At 37.8% G+C, this 13333-nt stretch overlaps 4 protein-coding genes across 4 annotated transcripts; 2 read left to right on the top strand and 2 right to left on the bottom strand.

Annotated features, from left to right (window-relative positions):
- The first annotated feature begins 3967 nt into the window (after positions 1 to 3967).
- LOC18027627 (cytochrome P450 98A3) lies at positions 3968 to 6422 on the top strand. Its single transcript, XM_006411293.2, has 3 exons — positions 3968 to 4588; positions 5074 to 5471; positions 5557 to 6422. The coding sequence occupies exons 1-3, from the start codon at positions 4105 to 4107 to the stop codon at positions 6199 to 6201; spliced, it is 1527 nt and encodes a 508-aa protein (XP_006411356.1). The 5' UTR covers positions 3968 to 4104; the 3' UTR covers positions 6202 to 6422.
- Positions 6367 to 7124, bottom strand: LOC18027625 (cysteine proteinase inhibitor 3). Its single transcript, XM_006411292.2, has 2 exons — positions 6824 to 7124; positions 6367 to 6732 (listed from the first exon to the last, which is right to left on the bottom strand). The coding sequence occupies exons 1-2, from the start codon at positions 7022 to 7024 to the stop codon at positions 6550 to 6552; spliced, it is 384 nt and encodes a 127-aa protein (XP_006411355.1). The 5' UTR covers positions 7025 to 7124; the 3' UTR covers positions 6367 to 6549.
- A 37-nt stretch (positions 7125 to 7161) lies between these two features.
- Positions 7162 to 10761, top strand: LOC18027626 (protein kinase and PP2C-like domain-containing protein). Its single transcript, XM_006411290.2, has 12 exons — positions 7162 to 7467; positions 7548 to 7665; positions 7770 to 7936; positions 8055 to 8122; positions 8215 to 8438; positions 8590 to 8641; positions 8903 to 9440; positions 9575 to 9641; positions 9718 to 9937; positions 10037 to 10141; positions 10242 to 10337; positions 10409 to 10761. Exons 1-12 carry the CDS (start codon positions 7353 to 7355, stop codon positions 10601 to 10603), a joined length of 1965 nt encoding a protein of 654 aa, XP_006411353.1. The 5' UTR covers positions 7162 to 7352; the 3' UTR covers positions 10604 to 10761.
- A 279-nt stretch (positions 10762 to 11040) lies between these two features.
- LOC18027571 (phosphatidylinositol 4-kinase gamma 1) lies at positions 11041 to 13221 on the bottom strand. The gene is made up of 2 exons (XM_006411291.2): positions 13057 to 13221; positions 11041 to 12967 (listed from the first exon to the last, which is right to left on the bottom strand). Exon 2 carries the CDS (start codon positions 12776 to 12778, stop codon positions 11090 to 11092), a length of 1689 nt encoding a protein of 562 aa, XP_006411354.1. The 5' UTR covers positions 12779 to 12967; positions 13057 to 13221; the 3' UTR covers positions 11041 to 11089.
- Positions 13222 to 13333: the final 112 nt, after the last annotated feature.

Genomic DNA, 13333 nt, shown 5'->3' with positions numbered 1-13333 from the left:
AATAATACTAGTTATACTAGTAATACTAATACTAATACTAGTAATACTAATACTAGTAATACTAGTAATAGTAATAATAGTAATAATAGTAATACTAGTAATACTAGTAATAATAGTAATACTAGTAATACTAGTAATAATAATAATACTAGTAATAGTAATATTAATAATAATAATACTAATAATAGTAATACTAGTAATACTAATACTAGTAATACTAGTAATGCTACTATTAATAATAATAGTAGTAGTACTAATAATACTAGTAATTCTACTAGTAACAATAGTAGTAGTAATACTCGTAGTAATAGTAATACTAGTAATATTAATACTAATAGTACTACTAGTATTACTAGTACGTAGTAATAGTAATAGTAATAATAGTTATACTAATAATACTACTAGTAATAATAATAGTAATAATAATAGTAATAATACTAGTAATAATAATAATATTAATAGTAATAGTAATAATACTAGTGGTAATACTAGTAATATTATTAATAATAATAGTAGTAATACTAGTAATAATATTAATAGTAATAGTAATACTAATAGTAATAATAATAGTAGTAATAATAGTAGTAATACTACTAATAATAATAATAATAGTAATAATAGTAATATTAGTAATACAAATAGTAATAATAATAATAATAATAATAGTAGTAGTAATACTCTTAGTAATACAAATAGTAATAATAATAATAATAGTAGTAATACTATTAGTAATACTATTAGTAATACTAGTAATACTACTAGTAATAATAATAGTAATAATTTTGTCCATGGGTGAAATTAGATGAAGCTTACTTTAACCTGTTTCAAAAATGGTTTTGTCCATAACCAATCTAAAATGTATTGGACGCAGACAGCCCATAGGTCGCCCACCCATTTTAACATCTCTAACCAGATATGACTGATCAAGAGGATCGAAACCCGAGTGTCTCAAATTCTCAACCCAAGTATCATATTACTCAATAGTCCACGGAAACATTTTAGAAATATCAAACATATAAAGCAACCTAGAATCTGAGGGATTCTTTAAACGGAAAAGTGACTGTAGGATAGTTTTCAGTCTCAACCATTAAAAAATTACACACAACAGAGAAGCAACAGCAGAGAGAATCGAAAATACAAATAGAAACTCATCAATCTGAAGAATAGTTTATCAGAGTCAAAGTTACCAGCTGTAATAAGATAATCCTTTAGATATTCTCTGTTAGTTTTGCTAATCAGGACAATTTTTTTAACATTTTGAATGAGTTTGTATGGGATAATTTTCTTTAGACTTGAATTCTCTCTTGTGATTTGAGCATTTTATTCGGCTTAGATATCTTCTCGACCCAGAACCTAGAAGAAAATTAAATTAAACCATCAAATATAAAATTTCAATTTATGATTTCTCCTTTTTTTTTTTTTGGGGTACCAACTTATGATTGTGGGTTTGGTGTTTCCAAATAAGTAAATCTTCATTCTCCAAATGTTAGATTCAAAATCGGATCCAACAACTCTGAAACAAGCATTCCAGTTAATCAGAGTAACTAACAAAGATATTTATAGCGAAGACGCAGACTAATACTTTCAACAATGATGTCAATGAATCTAGATAATTGACAAATAGATCATGCAATATAAGTTAAAATTCAATTAGTAAACTTTGGTAGCAAACAACCTAAAATCAAAAAACATAACTTATCATATTTGTCACATCGTTCGTTACAAACCTTTGAAATGAACCACTTCGCAGCATCTTAAGTTAATATATATCTTAACTATTGAACAGCTAATATATTATATATATATATATATACATATATATATATATAATTGCATAAAAACGTAAATTATATTTGATGAAACATGAGCGTGGCATATAATCCAATGATTCGATATTGTGTCACAGTTAAAATTCAGATCTCTTTAATAGTTCACTAAAGAAAAATAAAAAACTGCATGTATCATGTTCAACAAATACATTTCCGTTGAAAAATAATTAAACTGGGAGAAGTTTGGCTAGGTATTTAAATTTAACCCAAAAATAAAAGTAGGGACTAACACAATATTATAGCCTCTAATACGTGTTAGATAACAGCACCTACGTCTTACTGGACTAAATATTGACTGAATCATTGAACTCAACTACAATGAATATATTTAACAAAAAAAATCACAAAACTCGTAAAGAAAAAAATCACAAAACTCGTAAAGAAAAAAAATTCACAAAACTAAATAAAGTTTACGTCTCACCAAACACACCCACCTACTCGTCTGGTCCCACTAAGCCCAACCTACAACACCGACTCTCCCACACTACTTTTTTTTTGGTTTTGCAATAATGTAAATTCTTTCTTAAACAACTGATTGATTCTTGAACATTTTATGATCTCATATAGGCATTCGACTTTGAGATATCAAACTAAATTTGTTTTTAATTCGAACTTAATTTTCTAGGGATAAAACTGATTTATTGTATTTAAAGTAAAGCTGAAGTAAAAAGTCAGAATTTTTTTATTTTGAAAATTCTAGGTTTGTAATGAGTGAGTCTAAAGAATCATCCATCCCATGCAGCTATGTCTGGTCGGATCGGATTGCACCAACCCTTCTTTTAAACTTCATGTGATTGCCAATAAAGCTGACGTGTCCCTCACACCAACCCCAAACTAAACCTTCATACGCTTCCCCACTCGCTATCAAAACGCTTGTGATCACGGTCTTATCATAATTTTTTATGGGCAGAGAGATGATTAATAATCACATTCATTACGGAGTACTAAAATAAATGTTTTATAACCATTGGACCACCAATGAAAGGAATGTTTTAAATTTTGGAATAGACAACATGGTTTGAGTTTCTAAAGAATTTTAATGATGGTAGCAGAAGAAACAATATATATTAGTTTAGTGAGTGATTAGACTTTTCTATTTTGGAAGAAGATCGATATTCTCTCCGTTTCACAAAAAGTGTCGTTCTGACATTCTTCACACAAATTAAAAAATAAGATAAAAGGTCTCTTATACCCTTATTAATTTGTAAAAAATGACTATTGGAATTATATTTATAACTAGTTTTCTGTTTATTTTTAAGGTTAAAAATAGTATTTTATATCAAAATTTACATTGGAATTCTAAAACTACATTATTTTTGAAACAAAAAATTGTCAGAACGACACTCTTTGTGAAACGGAGGGAGAAAGAAACTGATTAGTATTATTCTATTTTCATAAAAAAATATGTTTACAGAGTTTAATTGGTTTCCTTTTTTTTATCCGTTTCGTAGAGAGAGGAATTAAAGTTCAGGCCTAAGTTTTGTTGTTCACGTGTGATTCCTTATTAACACCTGGCTAACATGTGTTGAAACTTGAAACACGACTAATGCAGTAATGCTTAACATTCAACTAAAAACATGTGTTGACAATAATACTACTTCTCATAAGCTATTTAATTCAACCGTTGACAAAATGTGAAAATTGTTAGTGTAATATTTATACATCGACAACAGTTTTCTTAAAAATATAATTTAACATATTTTCAAAAAAAAAAAAATTCCTCGACACTGTTTCACCAATAATTATGAATAGCTGCTGAAAACAAAAATCCAGCTCATGTTATTGAATTTCACCTCAACTGATAAATAACCAGTGAAATTTTTTCTCTAAAATTTTTCCTCAATAGTATAAACAGTCAAAAACTCACATGTAAGTATTGATAATCAAGTAGACTAACCATTTAAATAAAAATGTTAAACTGTATATCAAGATTTTTGTCCACCTCTGTTTTTTTTTCTCCGCCAACTTTCCCCTAACATCATCAAATAATCGACATTATCCACTTTTTATATGTGCCGTGAACTTTACAATTTAAATCTATTTTCCTGTTTTACATAAAAGATAAATTGTTTGCTAGAAACAATTTAATATTCCCAATTTATTATTTTAAAACAAACGAAATAAATTGGTTCACCAACCCCCTCCCTAATATAAATCAAAGTCTCGACCACATCTATCTAGAATTCTAGAAGTGAATTCGATTTACACTTTCTTTCTTTATTTTTTTTCCTTTTTTTATAATATTAGTCGATTTCATCACTGACCTGAAAATCCCATGTCGTGGTTTCTTATAGCGGCGGCAGCAATCGCCGCCGTTGTATCCTACAACCTAATCCAACGGCTGAGATTCAAGCTCCCACCGGGCCCACGACCCAAGCCAATCGTCGGTAACCTCTACGACATAAAACCGGTCCGGTTCAGATGCTACTACGAGTGGGCACAGTCATATGGACCAATCATATCGGTCTGGATCGGTTCGATTCTAAACGTCGTCGTCTCTAACGCCGAGCTAGCAAAAGAAGTCTTGAAAGAGCACGACCAGAAACTCGCCGACCGTCACCGGAACAGATCGACGGAAGCATTTAGCCGCAACGGTCAGGATCTAATATGGGCCGATTATGGGCCTCACTACGTGAAGGTGAGAAAAGTTTGCACGCTTGAGCTCTTCACACCTAAACGGCTCGAGTCTCTCAGACCTATCCGTGAAGATGAGGTCACTGCCATGGTCGAATCCGTCTTCAACGACTGTAACCTTCCTGGTATGTCGTCGTTTTTATTTAGATGTATTTTTTTTTTTGGAAAATAAAAATCTGCCGTTAAAGAAGTTTTAGTTTTAGCCACAAAAATGATCTTTCAAAGAGGTAAGAATAAAAAGAGAATTTTTAGATACGATTTGTGTGGAAATGCTCTGACAAAGGAAAATTCGAATTATACAAAAGAGGAAAGAGGAAAAAAAAATTTACTCGAAATCGTAAGTTTTTTGGTCTTTGGAAAGTACAAAATTTATGCCAAGATTTGTCCTTTTTAAACTACAACAAAGTGACGTAAGCCACGCGTTGCCTTTACTCTTTAGCGTTATAGATTTCGGAAAGGATCAAATTGATTTATGTTTATGTACTCTTTGTTGTTATCAACGTCGAATTTATATACTGTACATATGTTGGCTTTAATTTATGAATCTGATTTATAGAAATATATCTATTTATGGTATAGTAATTAAATATCAATAATGATCCGTCCTCAGAAAACAGAACGAAAGGCTTACAACTGAGGAAGTACTTAGGAGAAGTTGCGTTCAACAACATAACGCGGCTAGCGTTTGGGAAGCGTTTTATGAACGCGGAAGGTGTGATAGACGAGCAAGGGCTTGAGTTCAAGGCCATAGTATCCAACGGTCTGAAGCTAGGTGCTTCACTTTCGATAGCTGAACACATCCCCTGGCTCCGGTGGATGTTTCCGGCCGATGAGAAAGCGTTTGCGAAGCATGGTGCTCGTCGTGACCTCCTCACGCGAGCTATCATGGAGGAGCACACTTTGGCTCGTCAAAACTCTAGCGGAGCAAAACAGCATTTCGTGGATGCGTTGCTTACGTTGAAGGATAAGTATGATCTTAGCGAGGATACTATCATTGGTCTTCTATGGGTGCGTTTCTTGTTTTCTTGTTTCTTTGAACCCTTTGAATTCTGTAGATTTCTTGTTTCTCACGTTTGGTGAATGATGTGTGCAGGATATGATCACGGCGGGGATGGACACGTCAGCGATAACAGCTGAATGGGCCATGGCGGAAATGATAAAGAGTCCAAGAGTGCAACAAAAGGTGCAGGAAGAATTCGACCGTGTGGTTGGACTTGACCGGGTCTTAACCGAGCAAGATTTCTCACGCTTACCATACCTCCAATGCGTGGTGAAAGAATCATTCAGGCTGCACCCTCCTACGCCTCTAATGCTTCCTCACCGATCCAACGCAGACGTCAAGATCGGAGGCTACGACATTCCCAAAGGATCAAACGTTCATGTAAACGTTTGGGCGGTGGCTAGAGACCCGGCCGTGTGGAAAAACCCATTGGAGTTTAGACCAGAGAGGTTCTTGGAAGAAGATGTTGACATGAAAGGTCATGATTTTAGGCTGCTTCCGTTTGGAGCAGGAAGACGGGTTTGTCCCGGTGCACAACTTGGTATCAATTTGGTGACTTCGATGATGAGTCATTTGCTTCACCATTTCGTTTGGACACCTCCTCAAGGGATTAAACCGGAGGAGATTGACATGTCTGAAAACCCTGGACTTGTTACTTACATGCGCACCCCTGTTCACGCCGTTGCCACGCCTCGGTTGCCTTCGGATCTGTGTAAACGCGTGCCTTTCGATATGTAAATCTCTCTCTGATCTACCTTTTGCTGATGCTCTTGTTGTTGTTTTGTAGCCATGTTTCTTTGTGGTTTATAATCGAAAACTTCTGTTGAGATTAGTCGTGTCAATTGAGTTTACAATCTTGTAATCGGCGTTTTGTATGGGAACATTAGAAATGGGCAGAAAGACTATACGTATAAGTATATTGCAAGAAACAGAACAAGTTTCTTGATTACTACATTAAATTCAGGTTTTGTCTATAAACAATACATTACACACACTGGGTCTGAAACCAAGCTATCTCAGACGTATTATTCTTACAGAATTTAAAAGAAACATTTTGGATTTGGATTACCTTTGAACTAGTGAATTTCAAGTAGAGGATTCTTTAAACTCCTGAAGCTGCTTGAAATTCATCCATGGCTTCACCCACACTTTGGCTTCGAAATTCTTAGCCTGCCCACCTTCGTTTGCTTCTAGAGTTAAGTGGTACATCGTTCCTGCAACAACCTGCTCTCTTGCCTTTACAATCTTCTTGAACTCAAGAACCTTGTTCTGCACTTACCCGGAAAAAACAAAAAACAAGACTAATCAGACAAAGATTCTTAACACCTATTCATAACCAGAAAACAGAGGAATCAAAAACCTGTCGGTTGTTATGCTCTTGAATGGCAAATCGAGCAAGACTCTCGATCTCTCCACTGTTCTGGTTTCCTCGGAGATCATGAACGCCTCCTAGCTTCATCGTGCTTATCTCTTCCGATCTGCAAATCGCTAATTGAATTGCTCCACAGAGGAGAAGAGTAATGATAAAGAATTCAATAGAACCGAAGGGTTTTGATTCCATCTTTAATAGAGACTTTTGGATCTTTGCATTTCAGATTCGCAAGTTTTGGCCTCGTCGGTCTCTTCACCTTGCTTGGCGTTTAAGCAAGGAAAGTGACAAGTCGAGGAAAAATAACACGTGTCTTCATCTGAGCGGGTGAGCTTTTCCTTCTTTATGAAACTGAAAAGTCAAAGAGATAAGAAAACCGAAAAACGGCAAGATGTGTGTGGTTGAAACACGTGAAAACGGTATGCATTCTCCGACTCTGATTGAGCTGCGAAACTGAGAGGAATTTGTCGTCGTCACCACTCGATCGCTCCTCTTTGCTTCGTTCTTCCGGCTTGGATAAATGGTGATGGAAATTGTGGAGCCAAACACCTGCATTAGAGGATGTTGCACCAGTGAATCGATTCCTCTTCATCTCTCTCCTTCTTCGTTCACTCTTCGCTCCCCAATCGCTAGAGGTACTGCTTCTTCTCTCCCTCTCTCTCTCTCCATCTGCGTTCGGTTTTGAATTCGATTTTTGTGGGCATTTTATTTTCAGGATCAGAGAGTGTGGTTTACGAAGCGATTCTCGACGGTCGGAGAGTAGCGGCGAAGAAGCCAGTCTTGTCTACTTCCGATGACCTCGACAAGTTCCACAGGCATTTGCAGCTCTTATGGTCTCTATATCTCTCTCGTTCCATTTTGAAAAAAAAAATTCTTACTTGAACACGTTTTCGTAATGTTGATTTTCTTACTTTGATTTTTTTTGGGATTGGTGAAGCAATCTCGATCATCCGGGTTTGGCTAAGCTACTGGCAGCACACGCAAAGCCTCCAAATTACATGTTTTTCTTTGAGCTGTACGAGTCTGGGACCTTAGCTGAGAAGTTACACGTCGAGGAGTGGTCTCCGAGTATCGATCAAGTGTTGATGATCACGCTTCAGTTGGGTACGACTTATCTTCTTGTCTCAAGGATTAATCTTTTTGTACCATTGTGTCTCACTCTATCGATTTCTTGTGATGGGTTTTTCCCATGGATACTTATCTGTGTGTTTCAATGTTTCAGCAAAGGCATTGCAAAATCTTCACAACAATGGAATTGTTCATAGGGATGTGAAACCAGCTAATGTTCTTGTAATGCTCTTCTCTCATCATCTAGATTCTCTATAGACTAGCTACTTCTGTTTCTTTACGAAATCTTTATCGAAGCTTGAGTATTGATGCAGCTTGACGAGAAGCTCTCCCCATATCTTGCTGACTTTGGGTTAGCAGAATACAAGAAGGACTTGCGAGAAGTTAATCTGCACAACTGGAGATCGTCTGGAAAGCCAACTGGTGGTTTCTACAAAAAAAATATGGTCGGAACACTTATTTACATGGCTCCTGAGATACTAAGGAAAGAGATGTTCACTGAGAAATCAGATATTTATAGCTTTGGGATCTTGATCAAGTAAGAATTATCTTGACTAGAAATTGAAAAGTTTTTATCCTCGTATAATTCATTTCTCCTTCAGATATTTATATTTGTTTGTGGTATGAGTTTTGCTTTCTTCTTAAAAGATCTTTGCTTATGAAGCATTGTTTCATGTTTTATATTGCAGTGAGCTTTTAACTGGAGTCGTTCCATATACTGATCTTCGTGCAGAAGCTCAGGTTAGAAAATCTTTCCTCATTTCGCATTCTGACATGACCCTGTCCATGACAAGTCTTTATAGTTGATATCATATCTTTATCGTCATGCTCCTGTATTGCATTCATATGACTGTTCGCGAGCACAATTTTTATGATTTCTGGGATAAATACATATGATTTTACGGACATTGTAGTCAATTACATCTAGAATGTACATATAAACGCATTCCTGTTCTTCTCATTCGTGACACATATTATACCGTGTGCATATCTGCATGGCAGGCTCACACTGTTTTAGAGATGAATTACACAGAGCAGCAACTTACAGCTGCCATTGTTTCTTCTGGTCTGCGACCCGCTCTTGCTGAAACTGGATTTCACGTTCCAAAGAGTTTGCTATCTCTGATACAAAAGTGTTGGGGAGCTGATCCTTCTAAGCGGCCTTCTTTGGACAATGTGGTTTTGGAACTAGAATCACTTTGGGAACAAGAGAGAGAAAAACAGCAAGGTCAGACAAATTCTATTTCCAGGAGTGATAAAGATGGGGAGGCCATTAAAATTACAGGAGAATACAGGGACGACATAAATTGGTCCAGTCAAGGGCAGTGTTTATCAAAGAAGTTGTTTCTTTCTACTGTTCCTGGTCTGAAAATGTGGTCGAGTTCAACAGATGACTCTTCAAGATATGTCCCTAGAGTTTCTTGTGGGTCTTTTGCAACATGTGGAAGAAGAGAATCTATGGAAGATACACACTTCCTCATGCCCCACATGTGTAATGAGGAAAACATCCACTTATTTGCTATCTTCGATGGCCATAGAGGTATAGCAACTGCCAATTTTAACCCAGGAAGCATCCAAATCCAACTTTTTTACATGTGGCCCTTCTCCTTTTACTCAAAACCCATTAGTTATTCATCAAGTAGGGTATATAATAGCACCCTTCATGACATGCAGGTGCTGCGGCTGCTGAATTTTCTGCTCAAGTTTTGCCAGGATTAATTCAAAGCTTATCTTCCACAAGGTTAATGCTTAGCTCAAGCGTTTCCTATTCTTTAACATGGTTTGTTTGGAAAACTCATTCCTATGTCTGATTTTAGCACTGGCGAGGCACTGTCACAAGCATTTATTAGGACGGATTTAGCTTTCAGACATGAACTTGATTCCCACCGTCAATCAAAAAGGGTGAGTCAGAAAGACTTGCATCCTGGTTGTACTGCTATAGCCTCTCTCCTAGTGGACAATAAGCTTTTCGTTGCGAATGTTGGTGACTCCAGGGCAATTTTATGCCGTGCCGGCCACTCTTTTGCTCTAAGTAAGGTGAGATGGGACTATCCTTATTGAAGTGTGCTAATTTAATATCTTATTTATGGCCCGCTTTCCGCTTCCCTGTAACTCAGCTCTGGCATATGAAATCAGGCACATCTTGCAACCTGTATTGAGGAAAGGAATCGTGTGATTAGAGAAGGTGGGCGTATTGAATGGCTGGTTGACACATGGAGAGTTTCTCCTGCTGGTCTTCAGGTTCGCTCGAAATAATATTGGACTCACCAAAATAGCAGACATTAAAGGAACATGAAGTTAGTCTATCGTTGGAAATTCAGTATATCCTTCCTTGTAACAGGTTACCCGATCGATAGGAGATGATGACCTGAAGCCAGCTGTAACCGCAGAACCAGAGATTAGTGAGACCATTCTATCAGCTGACGATGAGTTCCTGGTAAATTTGATTTTATGAAATATTGGCTGTTTATTCGGCAGTTGAGAGAAGTAATAGGTTGACTTCGTTAGGTAATGGCGAGCGACGGGCTCTGGGATGTGGTGAACGACGAGGAAGTTATTGGTATAATCAGGGATACTGTAAAAGAACCTTCAATGTGTTCCAAGAGATTAGCAACCGAGGCTGCAGAACGTGGTAGTGGCGATAACATTACAGTCATTGTAGTCTTCCTGCGGCTTGTGTCTACAGCTGAAAGGATCTACTAGTAGCCAATTCTTACACAGTATTATTCAAGTTGCAACTTCTTTTACATATATATTATTCCACTGCGTTTCTTGTGAACAAGTGAGTCTCGCACTTGAGAATAACCAGTACAAAGTGTAATTCTTTCTTGAGAGGAATACAAGGAAACTTAACTTGAGTACATATATTCCTGATTACATCAGTTACATTACAATTGATCATTCGTTTTTATAGAAATTTATGGTACTTAATGTTTCAGAAATCAGAATAATGTGATACAATAGGGGATGAGAAAGAAGAAAAATAAGAAGTATATTGGAATGGACGGCTTAGTCTGCTCGTCTCATAATCCATGCTTTCTAAGGTATTAATAGTTAGCCTAAAGCCTGCACTATGGTCATCTTGGCAGTAATGCACACTTGTACCTCTATATAAACACCTGAAAGTACAACCTTCTGAGATTTCATCTCTTTGGTTGTCGTCTTCCTGTCTTCTTTTTTTTTTTTTTTTTATTGTTTTCCTAATATTGGCGTTGACCCTTTGCTCAGTGCATCTTGCAAAAGTGTCTGGAAGCTCTGCAGGAACATATCCCATTCAACTGTTGTCATGTCCCCGAAAGAAACACCTTCTGATTCAGCATTCTTCACACACATCGGTGGGCTCCTGCTCCTACTCCTCATGGTGCCTCCTCGCTTATTTTCTTTCGCATTCACAGTAGGTTTTTCATGATGAGTAATCCGCTGGTTTCGTAAGGACAACATCGAAGCAGAGACATTGCCAGGTATGGAGTTTGCACGTGGCCCTTTTGGAGCCAAAGGTGGTTTAGATACATGAAAGACCTCTGAAATCTCCGTTTCACATGGGGTATCTCCACCGTCAAACTTGAACATTCCACCCACTGGCTCCGCATTCTCTTCATTTCCTTGGTAACTATAGTCACCGCCTTCGTAAGTTTTGCCAACTACAGTTGCTTTCGCTTTGGTGCAGAGGGTCTCCAACAGACTGAAACTATCTTCACCTCTTGAGAAATCCCGAGTCATCTTCTCACCTATATCTGCAAGACAGAGCCCTGCAGCTGCTGCTTGTTTCAAGAAAACCGTGCAGACGATGAGGACCCGTATGGCAGATTCAGGCAAAGAGTGTAGTTCATTTCTCAGAAGTTCTGCGTCTTTGAAAGGGTCCAGATTAGATATATACTGCAGCTCAGTGTCGTTGAATGGAACCAAAGATTGAGGCCAGTTTAGCCATTCGAAGTAAGGATCATCTAGGCATTCAGGGAGGCAAAGACCATGATCTATAGGCACAAGCTCAGCGGTCCCAACTCGATTACAAACCTTGTCTTGGTCACATCTCTTCACTAGCATATTCCCCGCGTGCCTGTCAAGGTTCAAGACTCTCACGTCAAGTATTCCAATCCTATGAACCGAAGCAACCGTGAAGCTTCCTGGACCCAATTCCCCCGCATCAAAATCATGACACACAAAACGCTGCAAGGAAGCAACCTTATAGGGCATGGAGGAGAATGAGAATGCGTCCCTGACGTGGAACGGGACATGCGAGATGCTAACCAAAGCTGTTGGTGGAACACCAGAGAAGCCTTGGTAATCCAGAAGGTAAGCAGCTAACTCTCTGATACCGGTTTCACCAACAGGAATAGAATGCTTCATTCCCGGTTGCCCAAGCATCAAACTTCCAGACTTTTTGGGATTGTTGAAGGCTAAAGGCTCTTCATCAACCGGTTTAGCCACAGCAATGTTATGACCCTTTCCGGTTTGCAAGAGATAAGCACCTCCCAAGCCACTTGGTAAAAGCAGAGGCTGAGCTCCAGATACCATAGCCATGGTCACCTCAGCCACAAGGGCACGAACCGTGGGAACTCTCTGGCCACCAAGAATCTCAATCCGTGGAGCGGCGGTTGCTTTAAGATCTTCCTCCATATTAGCAGACGCAGCTATGGAGAAGCAAGGAGAAGAGACGCTTCGATGGATGTTGTCATCTTGAGACGTTCGATTAAGAGATTGCGCGAGGTTAGATTCAAGGAAGTTGAAGTCAAGGTTGGTTAATGATTGGAGTCTGCATCTTTGTGAGGATCGGTTGAAGTAAGGGAACTGGTCGCTGAATGGATCAATAGCCACGGCCATATCCGAGATCAATGAGGGCTTGCAGGTGATGATTATGGTCGTTGCCAAGCAATTCATGCCAAAATTTTGGCACTCCCTATTCTTTATATATTTACACAAGTAAAGAACAAAAAAATCGATTTTTTAAAACCTACACAAATCGACGTTATTTATATACAGTCACAAGATGGTGTGTCCTTTGCTTCGCTTGAATCCATTGTGCCCTTTTAAGTATTCGCTCCTCCAACCATGAATCGCCGCAATTTTCTGCAAAAAAAGAGAAAGAAAAAAAAGCCCTAAGAATCGACAAAGAGGAGAATGGTTGCTTGAAGAAGAATCTATCGAAGAAAACGAACCCTGAATACAGATGAAGGCATTCAGGGAGAGACGGAGAAAGATTGAAAAACAGGGGGGAGCGTCAGAGAAACCGACACCGTCACCGGAAAAAATCTTCCTTTAGTTTTTTTCCTGAGACTCCCCTCTTTTCGAACGATACTTCTTCCTCTTTTTCTTTCTTTTTTTCCTTTTTTCTTTTTCTCTTTCTTCAACCCTTTGCATCTAAATTTATTTGTGTATATGCTATAAATGTCTCTTCTTTCTTAACGTCTCAGGATTTCCCGCGTTTTACGGAGG

Source organism: Eutrema salsugineum, unplaced genomic scaffold, assembly GCF_000478725.1.
Source record: "Eutrema salsugineum unplaced genomic scaffold, Eutsalg1_0 scaffold_10, whole genome shotgun sequence".
Classification (NCBI taxonomy): Eukaryota; Viridiplantae; Streptophyta; class Magnoliopsida; order Brassicales; family Brassicaceae; genus Eutrema; species Eutrema salsugineum.
This window is presented reverse-complemented; position numbering and strand designations above follow the sequence as displayed.